Source organism: Lissotriton vulgaris, chromosome 1_1 (genome assembly GCF_964263255.1).
Source record: "Lissotriton vulgaris chromosome 1_1, aLisVul1.2, whole genome shotgun sequence".
Classification (NCBI taxonomy): Eukaryota; Metazoa; Chordata; class Amphibia; order Caudata; family Salamandridae; genus Lissotriton; species Lissotriton vulgaris.
This window is the reverse complement of record NC_141685.1, coordinates 328262546-328286555: the sequence shown is the minus strand read 5'-3', so window position 1 is coordinate 328286555 and position 24010 is coordinate 328262546. Positions and strand designations below refer to the sequence as shown.

Below are 24010 nucleotides of genomic sequence, written 5' to 3'. Positions count from 1 at the left end.
AAATGTAGTGCGCACCGTAAGGTGACGGATGATGTTGGTCGTGGCAATGCGTTTGCGGATGAAGTTGCTAAGGAGACTGCCAGGAACCTTAGCACTAGAATGTATGTGACAAGTTCGGTAAGGTGGCCTGCAGAAACTGGTATGTGTGAAGACACTATCGAAAGCGTGAAAGCGATTCAGAACGAGGCCACCGAGACTGAAAGGACAAAGTGGAAAGAGAGTACGGGAAGGTTGGATGCGAATGGCTGCTGGATTGATTTGTCGGAGCATAAGAGGTGGATGTTGCCGGATGCATATGTGCTGGCTGTTGTGACGATGGCACACGGGTTGGCACATATTAGTGCGAAAGGTATTTGTAAGTTGTTGTCCCCTGTATGGAAGAATGATGGCATTACTAAGTGTGCCGAGAGACTGGTTAAGAATTGTATGATATGTGTGATGTACAATCCTGGTAAGGGAACCCCTACACCTCCTGGCCATTTTGCTCCCCCTTCATGTCCCTTTGAGGTGATTCAGCTGGACTTCATCCATATGGAGCGATGCAATAACCTGAAGTACGTTTTAGTTGTGGTTTGCGCATTCTCCCGATGGATCGAAGCCTACCCTCTCAAAGACAACACTGCTCTGTCCACTGCAAAAATCCTACTGAAGGAATATTTTCCTCGGTATGGAATGCCACGGATTGTATGGTCTGATAACGGAAGTGAGTTTGTAGGGAGTGTGATGAAGAATGTGTGTAAGGGCCTTGGAATTACCCAGAAATTCCACAGCGCCAATCATGCCCAGTCAGCAGGTTTAGTTGAAGGGTATAATGGTACCCTTAAATTGAAACTAGCGAAGATTCAGACTACGACTGGTCTCTCGTGGCCTGACGCTTTGCCCTTAGCTCTTTTGTCAACCAGGGCGACTGTACACTCCCGAGTAGGGCTCAGCCCCTATGAGATTGTGTTCGGCCGCCCTGCGAATGTTTGGGGAGTCCCCAGACCCAGTGTGTTCTCTGATCTTGAGTACCCAATGTTGGTTGATTATCTTCATGATCTGACTGCTAAACTGAGGTTAATTCACCAACAGGTCTTTGAAGCACTGCCGACGCAGACGGAGGGTCCAGGCCACCAGCTCCAGCCCGGAGACTGGGTGGTGACGAGGAATTTTGCCCGGAAGCACAACCTTGAGCCTCGTTTTACCGGACCCTACCAAGTGCTCCTTGCCACGAGGACTGCTGTTCGTTTGGAGGGGCGTAAGAACTGGGTGCATGCCACCCATACCAAAAAGGTACCTATACCTTTACCAGCAGACTCGTGGGTGAGGAAGGGCATCGCCTCGTCTGAAGTTCAAACTGTGCCGACCTTCGTTCCTTTTAGCGACGCTCAGCCTGTCGGAGATACCTCAGTGCAGCAGAACGACATTGTTGAACATTTGTCACCGAAAAACTCAAGATCTGAACAATTGACTGATTAGCAGAACTCTGCCTCATCATCGGACCAATTGTTTGACGAACAGACTCGTCCTGGGAGAAGTCGATATTTTCTTCGATCCAGTACTAGAGACTAATAAATATATTTTTGCTTTCTCCCCGGACATCTACGTTACCCCATTATCACTGATCAGTTTGAACACACTTGCATAATTGTGATTTTTTGTAAATTTTGAGTTTTTTCCACATATGTGTTTTGCTTCCACAGCTAGCAGATTCTGTATATATTGTTGGTTAAAATACCTTGCATCTGGGTGGACCGTAAGGCCGCGCGGGTACTGCCTTCTGGTTAGTAGGTCTTGACGCTAGGTCAAAGACCGTTGATTCCTAGGAACTCCTGGGGATTGACTATTGCTACACAGAACGAAGTGCGTCAAGAACGTTGCGGACGGTTTTAGAGGATGGCTTTCTCAAAGCTGTCGGACTTGGAAAAGGCTCAGGCTCACAGATTCGAATTGCGTAGAATTGCACATACAAAATGTTTCATGTTTCAGATGTTTCTTCTATTCCTAACTGTTTCCTCGTTACTGGTGGGTGGGTTGTATTATATGATACAGTCATTGTTGCCTACTGCCTCACCTACTCCTTCTTCTGAACCTAAAACTACCTCCACTGTTTCCCCTCATTCCTTCCACATCTTACCACAACACGAGCAGGTTAGACGTGCGGAATTCATGAACAATTCCTTTGTTCAGCTCCTTCATCAGCATCAGTTGGTGGTTAGCACTACCAATTGTTGGGTGTGTGGGTTGATGCCACATACTACCGATAAGGGAATTCCGTACTTAGTTCTTCCTTACAGTTCCCAGGGTTCAGCTCGAGCATTTCAAACCATGTTTCGTAGCGCACTAGATTCTTACCCCAATCGAGAGCCACGCTCTCCACACTTTGGTCCCGGCCCGTACCATAAGTCTTTGGCAATAGCGATTGCTGATTTAGATAGGGATATCTATGATTCATCGCTTATCCCAGATGAAGAGTTGCGAGCATACAGAGATCTGAGTGAGGCTGAGTATAGTGTGCTAGTGGGTGATAGACAGCTCAGAAGTTCATCTCCTATATGGATCGTACCCCACCTTGGTAATTTTTGTTTAAAAGGTCGTGGCCGAAGCCCGAGAGCTCACCTTGGGGAGAGTGCTTGCACTGAAACGTATGTTTTACCAATGCTCTCGTCCCCTGTTCTCTTGACTGCCAAGGGTACGTACTTTGTCTGTTATGACCGTGCATATACATGGTTGCCCCTTGACTTTGCGGGTACCTGTTATATTGCAAATTTGTTGCCTCCGACTTTTACAGTCGCCTCCGATTATCACAAGACCAGAGTTGTGAGAGGCGTAATTAGCGGAGAGGACACTGCTGGTCAAGAGGCAGGAGACTTTTTCAAGGGTTTTTTGCCGTTTTGGGGACCTATGGTCAATAGTAGGAACCTGAGACAGTTGACTAGAGTGGTGGAATCGACCGCTAATATCACTGCGAGTGCCCTTGGCAATATCACAGCAGAGCTTCAGGCGGACAGGCTTATGACGTTACAAAATCGTATGGTTTTAGACGTTCTTAGCAGATCGAGGTGGAGTATGTAAGGTGATCCATTCGAGCTGTTGTATTTTTATTCCAGACAACGCTCCGACTGTCTTTCAAGCCATCTCGAAGTTGCATAAGATCTCTGAGTCCATACACGTGGACGTAGGAGATTGGACGCTACTAGGATGGTTTTGGGGCCTGATGTCGACTTGGGGTTGGAAGATTCTGATGATCATTGGGGTTGTTGTGGCATTCCTGTTCACGTGTTGTCTTTGTGTGCAGTGTGGTCCTGCCTTATGTGGCCTCTGCGCCACGACGTGTATAAGACGGCTGCCTGTTACCGAAGGAACGCTGATGGATAGAGTTATGTTGCAACAGCATCTAGATGGTCTGATGAATATCGAGATCGATTATGATTCCGACTAGTGCTTGCCTACATGAGGGCAAAAGGAGCGTCTGAGGTTCCGTGACGATCGTAAGTGATGTTTCTGACTCGCACGAATATGGTCGAGTCTGGTATCTATGAACCGCAAATAACGAGTTTAGTGGGTGTGCGCATTTTCGCCACGCTGACCTAAACCGTTCATCCGTTTCGTGGGTTTCTTCATCTGAACCCACGGGTTCCATCTTAGATGCAACATCCATTTTTTTTGTTTCTTGCCCTCAAGTAGCCAGCGAACGGACACTGTCCGCTACGCGACCCTGGGATTCCCAAACTCTTGCGGAACACACGTGTTCCTTTGAGGATGTCTTTATGACTAGGGGGACGACACTGTAAGGCAGATGGCCCCGCTCGAGGCTCATCTTGCCGTGCTGGTCTATTGTCTTAGTTGTGCATTCCATTAGGCACGTCCTTTGATGCCTGCAGCTTGTGTTTCCTGATACCACCCCTTTTACACTGTCTTCGATCTGTTCACTGTCCTTGTCTTCCTCTGCACCTGTCTCTGACTCTTCCTTGATTCGTTTACAGCCGAACGGAATGCACTAATGGTGGGAAGATGTACTTTTACAGTTGGGAACGACCAAATGCTACTGTAATTATGTTCCGGGCTCTGAATACCTGAAAGCGACCCCTTACGATCTTTACGATGGGAACCAAGTTGTAATCTTTTGTGTACCATGTTGACCTATGAGAGAAAACTGTATAAAAGGAGCGATCCACAGATACACTTTGAAGCAGTCTCCCGGAACTTACATGCTATGTACTTCCTGCGACTTCTGTATTCCCTGCAGTAAATAAACCTCGAATCTTTGACGCCGAAGGAAGTGTCCCGTGTCTCTGTCATTAGTACGCCGGAACAGGTAACCCACGAAGGTTTCAGGTGTTATCCCTGGCACCGCTGGGTCTTAGAAAAACCCAGTCCTTCACCCCACACCCAAGCCCTTTGCCTCTGCTCTAGAAGCCAATTCACACATCATCAACGTACTCTTCAGGTCATGCAAATGGGATTCAAGAGGCTTTAGACAGGTAAAAGGCAACTTTTTAAAAGTACCTTTTGGTAGCTGCTTGTTACATATCCAACCTTACCAATGATGGGATTTCTAATAAATATCTTTAAAAGTTCAAAAACAAACTTTTTATCTGGTTCCTAGGTAGAGATAACATTATTCAATTGTAATAACTACCAATGCTTTCCAATTTAACAGCAAATCCTGCTACAATGAAAATAGCTGTTTAGGCCTTTTTCAATATAAGGACATTTTTACCATTATACTTTTACATGACTTACTTTTTGACATGTCAATTTGCAGTTTAAACCTGCACAGCCATGTTACTTATGGCAAGCCTGCAGTCACGTTTTGCACTGACGCTTTAGTGGTGCCTCAATATGTGCTATAGACCATCTGACATTTAGCTTACAGACCCTCGGTACATTTTGTACCATATACCAGGGACTTAGGGTATGTTAAATATGGCAATTAGGTTTATACCCAGTATACATGTTTTACGGGTCAAAGCACATACACCACAGAAAACCAGCAGAAAACCCTGACAGAAAATGGGGATGATCACACAAAAAGGGACATTTTCCTACAATATGCATTCATTTAGTTTTAACCTTATCTGTATATTGCGGATGTTGTTTTAATGGTAAACGACTCCCTTGTTCCTTTGGGTATTTTTGTACTAATCTATTCTGCATACCTTTTATCCATTTCAGAAGGATAAAATGATGAATCAACACACAGAGTTCACATATGACTTGTAGGTTTTACACAGATTTACATCATAAGACCATCAGCTCACTAAGCGGTTTGGTCAGCGGTATACTCCAGGTGGTTGCATAATTCTGTCTACCTATTTGGAAACTCGTAAACATATTTTGATGGTCCCAGATGGTCTCCAAGTTGGGCACTGATCACCTGGGTGACCACCAAACAGACCTGGGAGCTAATTGGGCCCCCCGGTGTCAGAGGCCAATCCTCGAGTAACTAAATTATTCTTGGACTTCAGTAGTGACCCCTACTGTATGTCAGGGACTGGATTAGCAATGTCAAGCAGTGCCTGGTATCACACCTTGTCACAGCTTAGCTTGTAAATAATGCACATGCATGGGATAACATAGTAGAAGATGGTAAAGGTCTCTGAAATCTCCTTTGGTACTTCTGATTTAACAAACTCATTTCCCAAACTTTTGGAATAAATGTTTCTGGATGGACACGGGTTATCTAGAAACAAGTTGCAAACAATGTATTCATAAGAAATAAAATATACAGTCTTACCTCCTCTGCCAAGCATTGCCTTAGCATATTCAGGATGAACAATGAATAAAAATGTTGAGAATCCTCCAAACCATACTGGATAGGCGTATTGGTATTTTTCTGCCCATCCAACAAGGACGTCCAAATCTGTTCCATCACGACGAAACTAGGAAAGAGAATTAATCCAGCTGTAAGAAATAGTGTGTGGCTGGGATGTAATCCTGGTGTGTTTATTACCAGTGGGATAAAGCATAGGTCTTCTGAACTTGATAAAAGGACTAATGATCCTTTCATCCAATACATAATGTGTTACTTATGTAAAGATTTATCCAGATAAGTCGCAATGATATGCAGGCATCTTAAGATGGAGCAATCATACAAGACCCAGATTTGTGCACTGTGCACATTAAATACAGAGTGCAATCTGCACGGGTTAGAAAAATTCACCTGTGCTGTTCTAATCCAGCGCCAAATATCTTTAATATTTTTGCAGAGTGCCTGGAAACAATTGCCCATATTAGCAAAAAGAATCTTAGCAACCTAAACATGTTTCCAGAAAGTTTGATGAAGAATGGTGAAATAAAAGTAATCCATTTGACTGTCCATTAATGGCATTTTCTTAACTGATGAGGAGTCAAAAATGCAGATCAGTAAGAAAATAATTCGATCAAACTTGAGCCTCCCCTGTTTGAGCTTTGGATTCTGATTTATACATTTTAGATAGTGGGCACATGAATGTTTAGAAATTGGCGGTTCTCATAACCCACTCAGATTTAAAAATGGTTTTAAGATTATATGGCCTCTGATCCTTTCAATTGTGTTAAAATGTGCCTCACCCAGAAAAGAATACATGAAACTTACATAAACATTGCTCTTTAGATCCCACTAATCTTACATGTCGTAGCCCCAGAAGTTCACCGTCAATGTAGTTTGCCCCATTTTTTAAATCTTCACATAACGTTTCAGAAAATACGTGACAAATTGATTTATAAGTTTAGGGGCTAGCTGTGTTTGCAATTCAAATTTCTACACCACATATGTGCTGAATGCAAGTCCAAAGCTAGTTATGAAGAAAAAGTCCTCTGGATTCTATATGCCTTTTGTGCTTTTGGTGAGAATCCATACAATGTTTTTGGAATATCCACAAAGATCATTTTATAGACATCTCTCACTTTGACTCAAAAGTTGGAAATTAAAACTAGAGAATTCAGTTTTGTCTAGAAGCCCAAATATAAAGCAGGTTATACAACTCCTTAGTCAGTCAAACTGAGTACCAGGTAACACAAATATGGTGGTATCATAACAACCTCTACTTTAGCCATGGAGGGGGTAAGGTAGGCATAACAGATTGTAAGAGAGGACAGAAGTAATACCCAACAAGATTTAAACTTCCCTTACGTCATCACAAAAAATGGTTACATTTGTCTGGAGGAGTCACAATTGTACTTTTTGAATATCTAATAACATTCATATTTCTACATTCTATATTATCCGTATGGTGGATTTCTCCTTATTCTACAACTCTAACTCGAATACGCACCCTGCACTTGTTCTGCATATGGGATCCACACTTGGGTCCATTCTTTCCAAACATACATTTCTCCTCTTAAATTTGGCCTTGATAGTTTTCATGTAGTTTAGGGATATGGGGAAGAATAGGTAAACGTGCTACACAATTCCTACATTTACATGAGCTAGTCCCATAGGGGATTCTTGTTTTGTGGGCACACTAACAATGTTGTCGGACGAACCTGCCCATTGGTCACTGAAGGGCAATGCCCTGGGAACATGGAATTGCAACTGGCCAAGCCCAGTACCCAAAAGGGTACCTGACAACAGGACTACTGTTAATACAATGTGCCTAAAGTCCAAGCCAGGTGCAGGTTGGCTGCCGGGTAGTGGTGCATGCCATGATCCTGACTTCATACATGACATCACACAAATAAAGTTGCATACATATACCAGGCTCAATGTGAGGTTTAGAAGAGGTGGTGTAGCCTTCCGGCTAAGAAAAAGGTCTCTATAACTTTATTAGTCCTTGGCATGGGCATGTTCTAATTTCAGCCTTAAAACATACCGTGAGGTGTGATAATGTATCATTTCATCTCCATACACTCAGTGGCAGTGTACAAAAATGCGTACTGCCTCAGATGGCTTTGTGTACATTTGCGACTTGGATGTGATTAAGGGCCATATGTATGAAAGTACTTATTTGCGATTTCAGAATCGCAAATTGGCATGTATGTACAAATTCGCTTTTTTTTTAGTGAATTCCTAATATTCCTTCATTGCGATTAGCAAATTGCGAATCGGAGTCAAGGTAAACGTTCCCATTCATTTCTATGGGCCAGGAGGCCCATAGGAATGAATAGGAAGGTATTCTCAATTTTGCGATTCGCTATTTGAAAATCGCAAATTGAGAATAATTTCAAGGGTGCAGGGGTGTCCAAAGGACACCCTGTTGCACCCCTGAAATATGCATGGGTGCACATGTGGCGCACATACATGCCCTGAGGGCATGTATGTGCGTCACATGGCACTTTGAATAATGCTGAAATGTGCATTTTTCAAGGAAATCACAACTTACCACCAACTAGAAGTTGGTGGTAATTTGCGATTCCTTAAGGGCATTTTGGAATTTTTTTTGGCTTCATACATTGCATTTAAGGAATCGCAAAATTTTCAATTCCTTATTTTGCACCATATTTTACTTCATACATATCATTTTGCTAATTCGCATTCGGCCTTTGCGAATGCGAATTTGCTTCATACATATGGCCCTAGGTGAGAAGAGGATCCTGCAAAATGTTAGGTTTGTTTGGTGCATGGTGACAAGTTTTTCATTGACATGCCACTATTGCAGCAAAAACAAAGTCAATAGCTAGTTGGACTTTTCCTGTATATAACTTAACGTTCTTTACAATAGGGCATATTTGAATACAGCCTTTTTTAAAGGTGAAAGCGGAAACATCTGAGAAGGAGGGTGCTTGAGGGTAGAGTAGCAAGTGAACACCTTTAAGAGTAACAAAGAGGCGCGACTCTGAGGTAGAGTCTGGCTAAGGGAGTTACAGCTTGAGTCTGCCTCCCAGAGCCTGCTTACAGTTTCTGTTGGCTGCTCCCTTCTCGGTATTGTATTTTCAGATTGCATTGACAGCAAGACCTTCGGGGCACGGTCATGGTTACTGCCAGCCTCTCCACCTTCCTGCATTCAGTTGTGAATTTGAATACCTCGCCATTGAATTTAATTGAATTGAATTGAATTGAATACCTCGCCATTATCCACGGCAGACCTCTCAGATTTCACAGCTAGGTCCATCTAAGGCCCGGCGGACACTTGTCTTTCAGGCTTTCCAGCCACTCAGCTCATGTTCGGTAATTGTTGCAACGATTGATGCAAACCAGCCTTGGCTGCTCAAAAATGAACAGTCCAGTGTAAACTGCCAAGCGAGGCCTCTCCAGACGGAAACACAACAACCCTAGACCGGTTTCAACATGCTTACTTCTCATCAGTGAGGTATATCTTCAGCCATGTAGCATAGTCAGTACAGGACCCATGCCTGAGCATAACACAACCCTCTTTCACACAAATCTTTCAGGTAGGCTTTGAGCTGTGCGAGTCTGAGAAATCCCCTCAGATCCTTACACACTTGCTACAGAGAACATGACACATTCCCTCCGATTTCTTATCCTTGGGTGCCGGGAAGGCATTGGAGATCAAATAGGGGTAACTTCTCAGAGCACTGGAGCAATTTTCTATAGAGTGTAAACTAATTTCCATGGTTAAATGGACATACAGGGAACTGATAGCACAGGTGACCTGCTGAGGTTTCATGTCAAGATCCATTCCACCATGGTCCACACCAGGGTTTTCCTCACTCTCCATTTTTGTTCCTTGCTATATTAGAGCCCTTGTCCATGGTCATACACTGCTACGAGACCATACATGGGATACAGACATCTCAGGGAAATGTTAAATCATTCCTCAAAGTGGGTGACATACTATTGATTCTTACTAGGCATGATCGAACACAACCTGCTACGGTGTCAGTCAGCCAACACTTTTCACATTTCTTCAGATATAAGGTCGACGGGGGAAAATTGTGAGGCCTTATCCATGTTGCACCATACAATGGAAGCATGTCTCAGTGAATGATATAGGAAATGGGGCTTGAGGAATCTCAATTACCTAGGGGTTATCATTAACATGTGGACAGATAAGATGGTCAAGGATAACTTATCACTATTACCATGCTGGATGGTGGACAAAATGCTGTTCTGGTTCTTTTAAATCTTTTATCAGCATTCAATACCATCTCATATTCATACGCCTTCAGCATCTCTTGGAAACTGGGATCTTAGGCAATGCCTGGTTCTGGTTAAAATCTCTTCCTGCAGACAGAAGACAAAATAGATCTATTGGGTAGTTCTCATCTGAGGAGAAAGTCTTATCTTTGGTATCCCACAGGGCTCTTCACTCAGCCCCTTGTCATTCAACATGTACATGCACCCCCCGCCCCTTATATCATTGATCAGCTCAATTGGTATTTCAGCTACCTCTTATGCCGATGATACCTAACTTATATTATCGCTGGACAAAAACTCCTTTGGGTCAGAACTGAACTTTAAAAACTGTTTTACTAACATTATTCACTGGATGGAAAATAACCATTTGAAATCCAACACCGACAAAACTGAAACACTCTTATTTGAGAAATAAAGTGTTTTCCACCCAAAATCTGGTGGCCTGACTCTGCGCCGCCCCCTCCTCCGGTAGAGGTGGCCAGAAGCGTAGGAATTAAATATGATTATGTTTTTTCTTTTTCACCACAAGTATTGTCAATGGCCGGAACATGCTTTTCTCTGATCAAATCTTTTTAAAAAATCATCAACTTTGTCCCCTCGGCCACCAGAAAAACGGTGGTCTTTGCTCTTAGAACATCATGGCCAGACTAATGGAACAGCCTCTACTTGGGCGTTTCTAAACAGCTTCTCCACAGGTTACAGTTTGTCCAGAGCTCAGCAGCTAGGTGCTGTGACTTCCCAGGAATAGTTCTGCTTCTAAAATGCTTAAAGATTTACATTGGCTGCCTATCCACAAGAGTTCTTTTGAAAACACTGATCTTAGATTCAAGTCTTTTCATGCTACGGGTCCAAAATACCTATCCAATTGTTTTTCACAATATAGGCCTAGGAGAACTATCAGATCATTAAACTCCAATCTGTTGACATGCCCTCACCTTCAGACTAAAGCCAATCAGAGGAAAGTCCTTCGCCGTTGTAGTTTCTCAGGCCTGGAACCAACTTCCGGGTCCTCTTCGACTCATAACTAATAAAGTCAGTTTTAAGTAGAACCTCAAAACATGGTGGTTTCCAGCTCTGCTCCAGTTAATTTGTGTCATGGTCTAATCTAACTTGTCTCCTCATTTAATTATCTTGCATCAGTCGATGTAAATAGAATGTGTGTGTGAGCTTAGCACCAGGGTGCTCGGTTTGAGTGGTTGTGCGCTTTGCATGTCCCAGTTTTAATTATTCATTAATTGCTAAAACCGGGCAACTTTGGCTGCTGGTCCCAGCCCAACCTGTCTAAATTATGAAGTTGGTTATTAAACCGCGCTACAATAGTTTGTAGGCTTCATATTCCTGGTTCCAGATTTGGTCCTCTTACATATGGATGCAGACATGAAAATGTTTGGATGGGATGCATCCCACCTAAAACAAACTTCATAAGCACATTGCACATACAACCTCAAGAGGGCGTTGTCCCTCCCACATTCCACATATGGATTTATGCATCCCTAATCTTATTTAATATACTCCTTTCCCAAGAAAGAACCCCCCCTTCATGAGTCATTCTGAAGCAAAGAGATTAAGCAGTCCTCGTAGGGGCTACTCCTTGCATTGAGATACTTACACAGCTGTTGGGCCTGGCCCTTTTAGAAGGGTCACCCCCCAGATTTGGACTCTTTGCACGTTTACTTTGTAAATGAATGTAAGGAGCTCTTCCTTTTAAACATTGCAAAATTGTCTTACACCTGATTCGTGATGTTCAGTGGGAGAGTCAGAGTATTCTGCAGCAAAATAAATTGCGAAACGGGGTCAGGCAAATCACTTTTGGACTCTGCCACTCTGCCAGGGATATAGAGATCAAGTACATACATTAGAACACGAAAGAATGTGTGGTGGGGGACCAGCAAGTTATGCAACACTCAGTGAACCCCATACAATTTGCGGTACCAGGACAATCAGGAGTCCAATGCCCTAGCACTCAAGGTTTGGTTCAACATGCTGTTTGCTCGCTTGATAAACATTTCAATTCAGTAGACGAAGGGCATGACAATAGCACTTATACTAACAGAACAGACAAAAGATTAATAAATGCCTACGGGGCATATGTAGGTAATTCACATTTTGCGATTATTAGATAGGGATTTTTAAGGAATTGCTATTTGAGAAATGCAAAATGGAATGTAGGTAAAGATTCGCAATTTTTTTGCAAATATCAAAAATTCCTTAATTGCGATTATCAAATTGCGAATCGCAATTAAGGAATGAGTGTCCCATTCATTCCTATGGGCCAAGGGGCCCATAGGAATGAATGGGGATACATTCGCAAATTGCGATTTTCTATGAGAAAATCGCAATTTGAGAATCGCAATTCCAAGGGTGCCAGGGTGTCCGAAGGACACCTGTTGCACCCCTAGAATGTGCATGTAAGTACATGTGGCGCACATACATGCCCTAAGGGCATGTCTGTGCGCCACATGGCACTTTGAATTAAAAAAAAAAAAATTCATTTTGAAAGGAAATCGCAAAATACCATCTACTAGGAGTAGGTGGTATTTTGCGATTCCTTAAGCCCAAATCGCTATTTTAAAGGCACCCCTACATAGCATTTTAGGAATCGCATTAGATTGGGAGCTGTGCAGTGCTACATTAGCTTCTAAGTGATCCATAAGCTGTGTATTAGCTATTTTTTCCGTCACTTTTGCAAGAAAAGGTAAGAGGGAAATCGGCCTTAAGTTCTCAAGAAGGTCCTGGCTTACATTAGGTTTCTTTTTTATTGGCAGCACTATAGCCTTCTTCCAGTCTCTCGGAAGAGAGGCCGAAGAAAAGGAAAGTTGGATAATGTGTCTAAACATACATGCCCTAAGGGCATGTCTGTGTCTCACATTGCACAGGTGTGCATGCATAGATGTGCATGCACACCTGAATTCGGTATTTTACCACCCAATAGGATTGGCTGGTAAAATACCGACTCTTAAGGGGCTGTGGCACTCTCAGGAGTGTCACCTACATATGGATTTACCGAATCGGTAAATATACCGATTCGGTATTTTACCGATTCTGTAAATTTACCGATTCGGAAACTTTACAGAATCGGTAAAATATAGGCCCCCTACATATGAAAACCCCAATACCGGTCGGTAACGGCCGAATTCGGCCGTTACCGACCGGTATTAGGGTTCCTACATCTGGCCCCTAATAACAAAAATGTACCCCCAGAAGATTGCGAGCAGTGGAGAGATACTGGGCACCAGAAGGAAGCATTCATTTAGGGGCGTAACACAGGCCCCTGCAGCCCCGTGGCGTGGGGGGGTCCCAAGCTCCAGGGGCCCTCCTCAGCACAGCACTTCAACCGGAGAGCTACTGATGGAGTCCGGAGGGGGCCCATTCACGTCCCTTGCAGGGGGCCCCCTCAATTATCGTTACGCCACTGCATTACTTGGGTCATGCTACAAGGGAAGGACAAGCACATGATGAGGAAGTGAGCCAGCGTACGCTGACCAACGAGAAGCGAGAAAATAAGTGACTGAAGCCAACCAATGGTAAGCAATGGGTGGGCTCTAAACACCTTGGAAGTAAACAAAATCCCTTGACAGTGCATGAGCTATATCAGGTGAGACCTAAAATGTTGGGCCACTGGCAACATGAAAAACACCGATTTTCAGTGGCTGTAAATGCTTTAATGTAACAACTATTTCTAAGCCATGTAACTAACAGACATTACTATTACCAGTGCAGGAAAAGAGGAGAAACCCACCGGATCCCAGATCCAGCAGCTATTTCTTTGACTCACTTGGTATACATCCAACCCAGTTAAATAAGCTGAATTTGTCCTGGTGTAACTTTCCGCAAACCAGACAATTTAGCGTCGCCCGCACGTTGTCTGCTTTCTGTTTGGAGCAACAACTTTCAGGCCGTGAGGGTAGCATATTTATTTCACTTTCAGCTGGGTCCAAAACAAAGGCCTGATTAAAAGGCCATCAGCCCATCTTTTATTCAAATGAGATACTGTCTGTGAGCCATCTGAAGCCGAATATGCAGACACCAATGCAATGGAAGGAAACAAAGGTACAAAGCTGATCCCTTCACAAGTACTCTAGAAAACCTTTAACTTGGAGGCAGGTTTTTGACACCCCACTTCCCACTGCAAGAAAAGGGCAGGCGCTGTAAGAATGCAAGTCGTATTTGTGTGTATAAGTAATTAGACAAGTAATTATTTAATTATTTGAAGCACTACTTATCCCAGTGTAGGGTGTCAGAGCACTTTATGGCACACACAGGGAGACAAAAAAATCATACAAGCGTGTATATCAATGGACATGAAAGATTACAAAGGACAATGAGGGTTATGGATGTAGGAATCGTATGTTTTCGATAATAAGTGCATTGTAGAGAGAAACACAATGTCAGGATTAAAGTATAACACAGTTATTGGGTTTGACTGTACAAATAAGAATGTATTACTACCAAAGGAACCCTTCTTTACAAACTCAGAACAGTAGATTGAAAACAAAACTATAATTATCTAAACCCATGACTTGCAGTTTGTTTGCAGCTCCTTAATGCCAGTTTATAGCTAACTGTGCTATATTAGGATTGCAATTTAAGAACCGGAAGTAACAAAGATGTATGGGTCACAAACAATAACCCAAACACAAATCTACATAAAATACAAATCTGTAATCTACATTTTACACAATGTGCTTTGTTGCAGTCAAATTTCTCAGCACTGCTCCAGTGCTTTTAATTGGAGAGTTCTGGCACTCCTCAGCAGCAAACATTTAGTCCGGCACAAGGAGTACCTGCAGTTTCTATACTCCCATCCCAAGCACTGTGCAGCAGGGCTCTCAGCTCTGTATTTTAAACGCAGCATCGTTGTGACCAATTAAGCCCGCTAGAACACATTTACTGTCACATTTGTCCTTGTTCACAAATTCTTTGTCCAACTCCGCTTTTCATGACTCTGCCCCTCGTGGATCCACCTTATTTCCTATGCCACACCTTAATACCCTATTTATGTGTTCTCTGAGTAATTGTTTTCCAATTCCAGCAGAGCAGGACTATTGTCCAATTTTTTATACTGAAATAACCAATTTCTGAAGGATGGAAGTCAATGCTATCTTCTCTTGAATCTGAGTCATGACGTCCAGAACACTGCAGTTGTCAGTGACAGACGTTTAATTGAGTATTGCTGCTAGCTCTTAATCAAGTAACAACTGATTCTATTGACAAAGATGTTTTAAGACATGTGCAAAGTGGGTTCTGGCGGAGGACCCCAGCCTTTCAGGGGACCCTCTGATAGTGCCAGCTCTCTTCTGCAGAAAGAAGTCTTGCCCCGATTACCTTGAATAATTCTTAATCAGATTATTTTAAATACCATTTTCCTTTAATTTATTTTAATGTGGGTGATGTGTGAGAGTATTATAGATTTTACAAAGAAATGTATTTATATTTCATGCAACATCCTTTAATAAAAGTTTCTTTTAGAACAAAACAAGACCTCACATATGACAAATGGGAGAGTGTCACATAGGTTATTTGCAGTATTATTAGTGAGCTGCTGCTGCGCTACAGTATTGAAAACATGTCGATATCCATGAATATTAGATGTAAACACATTTGGAACGTGGACAGGTGCTCTTGTGCACTGTCAGGGACTTCACAAAAGAGGGCATGAAAGAGCTGAAATTGGATTATAAATCCAAAGCCTCCCCAAAATAAGTTTAGCTCAGAGCCCCAAAAATCCTTAAAATGTCCCTGCATAGTTCTGATTGAAAGTCGTTACAAATAATCTTTGTAGACATTTGCTGGGGAATATAGTTTTTTTAACAAGTTATCTAAAGGTAAAGAAGGCTCTGTTGTACCCTGCACTGAATCGTGATTTTGCTCTGCAGCCGAATGTCACGCACAGCACTTCTTCCAGCACGCCTTACCTCACGCACATTCCCTAGGAGCCAGTGGCTCGGAGGGCCCGGAAACTGTGCGAAGGCTTTGATGAGCTTCTTCCGCCTGAAGTAGAGCTGTAGCGCCTTGACAGATACAAAGACCAGGCAGGCCACCACGGCCACCTGCAGGAACTCCCCGCCGTCCATGGTGGCCCAGGAGCTCGCCAGCACCTTCTGCAGCGTGGCTGCCATGCTCCAGCTCCTGCAGGGCACTTGTGAACGCTGCCTGCACCCTGCCCTCGGCCTGGTTTTATGGCCCGCCCTCACCTGCACGCACCAGCCAATCATCGGCCCGGGAGGGGCCACTCCTCTGACAGCTGGACTGCAATCACAGCGGTGTGGGAGGGAGGCGGGCATGAATTTCACGCACTGTATATCAGAGCTGGAAAGAGACGTGCCGGTACTCATCACATTGTTTCTGTGGGTATTAAAGGTCGTGTAGGGGCGTGGCTTCGAGGCACGCATTTAACACATCGGCATTTTCTTATTCAATCCAAAGCGCTCTAGAGTCCTCAGGTCAAGTTCGGCTCACATGTGCAGGACGTAGTTGGTATTTTATGCAGTCTTATGTAGTTGAACTTGGCCAGTGGGCATTGAAGCTTTTTACCTGAGAAACAGAAGTTTTACATGAATGCATATTTTTTTTTTGTTTTTATGGCACAGGGAGATTAAGGGACTTGTCCTGAATCACAGGATGCTGAGCAGACGTTGGGATTTCACCTGCGGGTGCCAAATCTCCCTGTTCCATAAAAACAAAATAAAGTATGATTTCGTGTAGAACTTGCGTTTTTCATTTAATGCCCTCGTGCAAGTGTGCGCTATATATAACTACAAAAAGTACCAATTTGCGCACTGTACACAAGACCCGAACGTGGTCGGAAGGCGTCGGGCGCTTTGAGCTCTGACAGTCAGTGGCGAGGGCATTCCAAGGCTGCAGCCTTACACTCCAGCTGGTAGTGCAACAGTTCCAATGTCGGGAGCTCTAGCGCCAGGCCATGGCTCCGTATTCCTGTCAGTTAGAGTGTAAGGCTGCAGCAGCAACCTAGCGCTGGAATACACTCACTGTTGTCTAGGCTTCCTCAGAAAGCGTCCTATTCAGCTGCACCTGCGCGGCATGTAACCGTAGACCTGACCCCAGCTTGCCTCTTGGAGCACCGGTACTCTCTTGATGCAAGGAGAAGTTCCGGTACTCAAGGAGAGCACACTGAGAAGTGCCGGTACTTAGTACTGGTGAGCACCGGCCCATTTAAAGCACTGCTGTATATCCTTATTTACTGTAACAGCCTGCAATGCAAACAGGAGACTCACAGCCACGGACAGGCAACATTTAATTCATTTGTTCTCTCTTGGCTGTGGTACTCCACGCGAAATGATTTGCTATCACACTTGCCCTTTTTGCCAATTTCTTTTGAGAAGAATTGAAAACAAGCATTTGCAATGCAATCGGTCTTGCATTTAAGCGAGTTTAAGCTGTTGGCATTGTAAATGACAATGCCTTTTAAATGCAATGTCTTTTAAAAATAAAAGGCATTGTTATTTGCAATGTCAATAGCTCAAACTCGCGTAAATGCAAGACCTATTGCATTGCAAATGCTTGTATGTGCCACTGTTACAGACCTGTTACCCCTTTTTTTACATCTAAAGTTCTGGAGTACCCCTGGGCTCGCTTCTCCAGGGAAGTTCTAAAAGACTGTTTAAATCTTGATAATAGGAACCCCATTCTATGACTGGCCTATGTCAAAAAAGTCTTTGCCTCCCTGGATTTTAGTATGCTCTATGCTTGCCCTGAAAATACAGGACCACAGACTAAGGAGAGGGTTGAAAACAGCTTTGTTTCACATCGTGAACAGGTGCGGATTGAAAAATATCTTGGATCAAGTTCTATTATGATTAGGATGAATTATCTTGTAAGCAGGCGCAACTATCACAGACTGATCAGAAAGGCAAAAAAGCTGTTCTTCTCCACTAGGATCAAGGAGGCAGAAAATTCCTCGAAGGAACTATTTTTAATTTATAAATCCCTCTCTGTTGGAAAGCCCGCAGCAGTCCCTGAGGAATTCTGTACGGTGGATAGCTGCAACCGAGTAGCAGAGATCTTTGCTAACAAAGTCGCAACTATCTACTCAGCCTTCCCTAGTCAAGCCACCGCAGCCTCTGAGATTGTAGAGGATTGTGGGGTAAGGGGGGGGGGGGGCACCAGATGCTTACCGCATTTGTTACACCGCCTACTGAAAATCTCATTCAGATCTGTGGATCAATAAAATCAGGCTCCCCAAAAGATCCTACCACTCCTAGGCGCCTGGTGGGAAGTTTGTCCACTTTGGAGCCTTACATCCGCCACCTTTTGAACATTTCTTTTGAGACTCATTCTGTCCCGGAGGCCTGGAAGCAAGCGGTAGTCCTCCCGCTTCAAAAGAAGCCTAATATTAGTTATGAGAGGCTGGACAATCTTCGCCCCATTTCCCTTTTGCCATATATGGCAAAGGTGGCCGAAAAAGTTGCGAACCTCCAACTAATGGGCTTTGTAGAGGAAGCCTCCCTGCTCCATGATTCGCAGTTTGGATTCCGTCCGCGGCATTCGACTGAATCAGCATTACTAATGGCTGTAGAATCCTTACGACAGGGAGTGGATGAGGGCCAGACTATGCCTCTGATCCTCTTGGACCTAAGCGCAGCATTCAACACTGTAGCTCATTCCATCTTGCTACAGTGTCTGAATGATGGAGGAGTTTCAGGGGCTGCGCTTGGCTGGATCCGATCGTTCCTGACAGGCAGATGCTTCCAGGTCCGCCAGGGAGAGTGTTACTCTAGGGAGATTGAGTTGGGACAGGGCGTGCCGCAAGGCTCGTCCCTGAGCCCGACCTTGTTTAATCTGTATGTCTCCCCGCTGGCGGACATAGTGGAAAGCTATGGACTTCGTCTGGTGTCCTACGCAGACGACACGCAGCTGGTCATCTCCCTATCGCGCACACCCGGTCTGATGGCGGACAACTTCAGAATTTGCATGCAAGAACTGGCAACCTGGATGTCCGCCAACTGCCTGAAACTTAATGGCAGCAAAACCGAGGTGCTCGTGGTGGGGGCATGTCCATCTTTGTGGACGTCGGCGTGGTGGCCGTCCTGCCTAGGAGAGACACCTGTCCCCTGCCAGGAAGCCAGGAATCTTGGGGTGTGGCTGGACACCAACCTTGCCTTTGGCCCCCAGTTTGGCCGTGTGGTGGGGACCTGCTTCGGAGTCCTAAGAACTCTGAGAAAGGTCTTGGATTTCCTGCCCACTTCTGCTCGTAGTACGTTGGTGCATGCTTTAGTCACCTCACGCCTAGATTACGGCAATTTGCTGTATCTGGGGGCCACGGGAAAGGCTCTCAATCGCCTACAGGTGCTGCAGAATGCTGCTGCTCGCCTTATTTTGAGGCTTCCTAGAAGATCTTCCTCTAAGGCAGCACTCCAGGCTCTGCACTGGTTGCCTGTTAGAAGCAGGGTGGAATTTAAAGCCCTAGCCACGTGTCACCGTATTCTGGGTGGCAAAGCCCCTGCCCCGCTACAGAGCCTTGTGACCAGGTATGAGCCCACAAGGACTCTGCGCTCCTCCTGCACAGGTCTTCTGAAAATTCCTAAAATTAGGAAAGCACGTATGGGAGGAAGGTCGTTCAGATATTTGGTACCGAAGCAATGGAATGACCTTCCTTCAGATATACGCTTGGAGTCTTCAGAACTCTTGTTTAGAACAAAACTTAAGACTCATTTATTCAGACGGTAGACGGTTGTGCTGGCTGTTGACTGCTTACTTCACTTCTATAGCGCGGGGACACGCCTGTAGGCGTACACCAGGCGCTCTATAAATCCCCCTAATAATAATAATTATAAACTATATGCAAATATTTAAAATCTCTGGCATTGATTCACACCAAAAAGGGTTTGCTACACCACAGCACATATTCTACTTGACTAGTTTGAGGCTAAACTAAATCCATCCTTTTGTAGCTTTTCCCTCTGCTGGCTTATGGGTTGCCACTTCTTTGAAATGTCCCTGTGACAGTGTTTCAAGGCAATCGACCATGCACTTTTTGCTATTTTGCACTTTTTATCATTCAATAAGGGTTTGTTTTTTACGTCATATTCTCCTACAAAAGCACTTTATTTCATATAAAGAGAGCTAGAATATATTCAATCCAAGCCTCTCCAGAAATTCGCATGGCCATACTTTTTTTTTTTTTAATCGCTATGAAATGTAGTAAATTTTATGGAATGTCGCTGTTCTGTTTTTCGGTTTTGTTTTGTTTTGTATTAGAACCTGCCGATCTGATTATTTTTTCTATTATCAATTATGACTGTATTTATTCTTTGTGCTTTTATGACTAGCTTTTGGTCCAATACGGAATTTTTGACTGACTGACATCCTCATTGCCTCTGTTTACACACTCTAAGGTTATCTTAACTTCATGATTAATTTTAATTTTCGAACTACAAGTCCTCCCATGTGACTCATCATGCCCGCACCGAGCTATAAATGTATGGCACGGAAATAAGCAGAACTTCTGAGTACAGAGACTGCTACCTCTCTGACTACTGCAACAACTCTGAAATAGCTCATTTATTCAACTTCCTCTCTGGTATAAACTTGTAATATTGACGATGTAACAAATGTAGAAAAAGCACAAGAAATAATTCGTACTGTATCTAATTTGTTTAGCCACTAGAAGTGTTCTACTGTAGGAAGCAACATGGCGGCTATGTGAGAGGAGCCGCGGAGCAGCAGCCGGGATGCAGTGCAACGCAGTTCCCTAGACCCCCCCCCCCCTTGCAGGAGTACCAGTTAATCGCCCAGTTTACCTGTTGGAGGTCCGCTTTCATCCTAATGCTGGATCGCTGCTGGCGGAACGAGATAGCGGGTATCGGCGCAGTCTGCAGAGGAAGGCAGCCTGCTGGTGTAGCCGGGATCCTGAAGCTGCTGGCTACCGTGTTGGCGTTCTGGGTCCGACGCTGGCAGCGCAGGGGGCGGAGCAGCTGGCTGAAGCGGGCTGAGGAGGATGCCGGGGCAGCGGCTTCTCAGAACGGATCCGGGCGGCAGAGCGGGAGGCAGAGACGGCACCCGAACTCGACTGCGGCAGCCATGGCCCCGAAAACGGCAACAGGAGTGTTGGCAAAAGCAGCGGCAGCTGCAAAAAAGAAAGCCCTGGCAGCACAGGCTACTCAGGCTGCTCAGGCGTCTCCAGCTGCGGGGCTGCTACAGGAAGTCCCACAAGCAACTGCTTGGGGAATCGGCAGAATTATCCGAGATGCGCCCAAGGCAGACTCCCTCTATATCGGAGCTGCTCGTGTGTAGCGGTAAAGGACATAAGAATGCGGCTGATGCAGTACCTCATTCACCAGCCCATGAGGCAGAGCTGTAGGAGGCTAAAGATCCAAGCGCCGCATGTACCCCCTGCCAGAGGATGTGGAAGGTACAGAAGATATATTGGAGCAGACTGCTGGGCTGACCGTCGACCTGATTGGTGCAGGGGGGGAAGTGGCAGTCCAGGGGTCTCTAGACCCCCCAGGGACGGACGAGCTAGCTAATGGAACTATAATCAGCAATGACGCTATCAGTGAAGTCATACTCCAATCCGCACATACACCCATTTTGGCGAACGCTAAGTGCTTAGAGGTGATCACAGGACAGGAGTCGATGATAGGAGATGGTGGCAATGAGAAAGCGATTACACTGCTATGTCCCCCCCCTGGCTCAGATTACTCTAATGGATTGTAAGGAGAAGGAGCAGGAAAAGTAGGAGGAGAGTAGAGAATGCTTCTACTCTCTCTCTGAAGGAGCGGAATGATTTGATGACGAGAGGAGCTCCTCTCAGGAGGGGAGCAACTTGGAGTCTGATAGTGACCTGGAACAGAGTCCACCCAGCACGGCGGAGAGACCAGCTGCCCAGGACAATGCTCACGCACAACCTTACCGGGACCTGGCCTGGGATCACTCCTCAGCTACTCCACTCCAGGGAAATCCTAATGCCGAAGCTTTAGCATCCCATCCTCCCCTGCTGGATGTTATCTACCAGACTATCCTCACGCACAGGGAAAAAGCAAGACAGGAAACCCGGAAATCACAGGCGGCAATGCGTAGGATGCAAGGTGTCGTCAGGAAACTGTTCAAAGCATACGCTAATGTGGGGGATAGGGTCACCAACCTGGAGGAAAGGATTGTGGCAACCGAATCAGAAAACGCCACGGCCTCCTCCAAAGTTGATTCTCAAGCCGCCCAGGTCGTTGGTATCCAGTGGAAACTGGAGGACATGGAGAACAGGTTAAGGTGGAATAACCTACGGGTGCTGGGGGTCCCGGAAGGAGTCGAGGGCTCAGATATCAGGGCCTTCATGATCAATCTTTTTAAGACTGCTTTCCCGGAACTCTCAGACTGGAATTGGTCATCAGAAATTCAGAGAGCCCATCGTACCCCGTTTAGAGCACGCCCAGGAGCAGGAAGTGGCGACAAGCCAAGGGCAGTCCTAATATTTCTTGGGAATTTCATCCTCAGGCAAATTATATCTGAAAAGGCTCGACCTGATGCTAAAAGATCTAGTGAAGGATTGTCCTTTTTTGTTAGACCTGACTTTTGCCACGCAACAGTTGAGAGGCGCTGGAGACTCCGACTCCTGATTAAGCCTCTCCAGGATAAGCATATGCAGGTTTATTTAGTCAATCCAGCACAGCTTAAGATAGTAAGAGATGGCAGGACTCAATAATTTTCGTCTGAAGTGAAGGCAAAGGAGTTCTTGGACTCTCTGTGAACTAAAATAAGAGTGATTAGAAGAGTGCTGGGTTTTGGTCTGGGACGCTCAAGCAGTATTGACTCATGATTTAAGGGCTCAACTGCCTTATTCTAATTATCACTGTTTCTTTCTTGCTTTTTTCTTCTTTTCGTTGTTCAGCATTTGGCCCAGGTGGACGAATGGAAGGGTTCCGGCTATATGTTGGAGGTCTTTCTTCTCTTTCTTTTTCTTACTGCGGGGGAGGGGGGGCAGGGTTCGGGATTTATGGTATTTTATTTCAAAGGGTAGTTGCACCACGCTGCTGCACACATCCATCACAAGCACAGACCTCAGTCTGAGCGCTTCCAGGGGGAGAGGGGGGAAGGGGGTGAGGGAGGACGGGCAGGGCACCAGGAGTGGGTTGGGGGCACTGGGTGGGGGGAGGGAGAGGGGGAAGCATAAAAAAAATTAGAATATATGGTACAAAGTCTGTATTCCCCTCCTGGGCGAGGTATGGCGTATATGTTATGGGAATCGCCTTTATTCAATCTCTGGTAGTAAGAATGATGAGACTGCAGAAGAATAAGGATGTCAAGCCTTAGTATGTATTCGATTAATATAGGCGGAGTGAACGATTGGAGAAAGAGAGCCAGACTGGCAGAGTTCATTAAATCTGAATCCATCGATATCCTATGTTTGCAGGAAATGCATTTACCTTGGGCGAAAAGACAGCTTCTAAGGGTTGGTGGATTTGAAATTTTGGCATGCTCCTCTCAGACGTCAACAGTAAGGGGGGTAGCGATTTTAGGGAAAGCAATCCTGGGGAGGGCTAAACGGGTCAAGTCGGATGCACTGGGTAGATGGGCCCTGGTGGAGTTGGAGTGCGGTTTAACAATCTGTGGGATTTATGGATCAAACCATTAGATTAGATTCTGACTATCTCCTGAGGCTCTGCCGGGAGCCACAAGCTAGATTGTATTTCTTGTGTTTTTAAACCTGTAAAATCTGCAATTTTAAATCGATTGTGTACTCACTTTGTTTCACCACTGCTGCTACTGGCATCCCTTTTTGGAGCAAAAACGAGCGCTTGGAAGGGCGAAATCGCCGAGCTTTCCATCGCCATTCCCCCACGCCCTGACCGGGACACGCCCACTCAGAGGCCATGCCCCCCGCCCGTGTCAATAAAGGCGCGCTGAACTACAAGCGCGCTGGTTAGATTCTGACTATCTCCTGAGGCACAGCCGGGAGCCACAAGCTCGATTGTATTTCTTGTGTTTTTAAACCTGTAAAATCTGCAATTTTAAATCAATTGTGTACTCACTTTGTTTCACCACTGCTGCTACTGG

The 24010-nt window shown here is 45.0% G+C and overlaps 1 protein-coding gene across 1 annotated transcript in view; it reads right to left on the bottom strand.

The window, feature by feature from the left end:
* LOC147747127 (cytochrome P450 4B1-like) overlaps positions 1–16158 on the bottom strand; it is a 189979-nt gene extending 173821 nt beyond the window's left edge. Inside the window, exons 1-2 of the mRNA XM_086952386.1 lie at positions 15916–16158; positions 5720–5864 (exon numbers count right to left, since the gene is read on the bottom strand). Of these exons, the coding sequence (XP_086808512.1) occupies positions 5720–5864; positions 15916–16119 (349 nt within the window). The 5' untranslated portion in view covers positions 16120–16158. The remainder of the gene's footprint in view (positions 1–5719; positions 5865–15915) is intronic.
* Positions 16159–24010: the final 7852 nt, after the last annotated feature.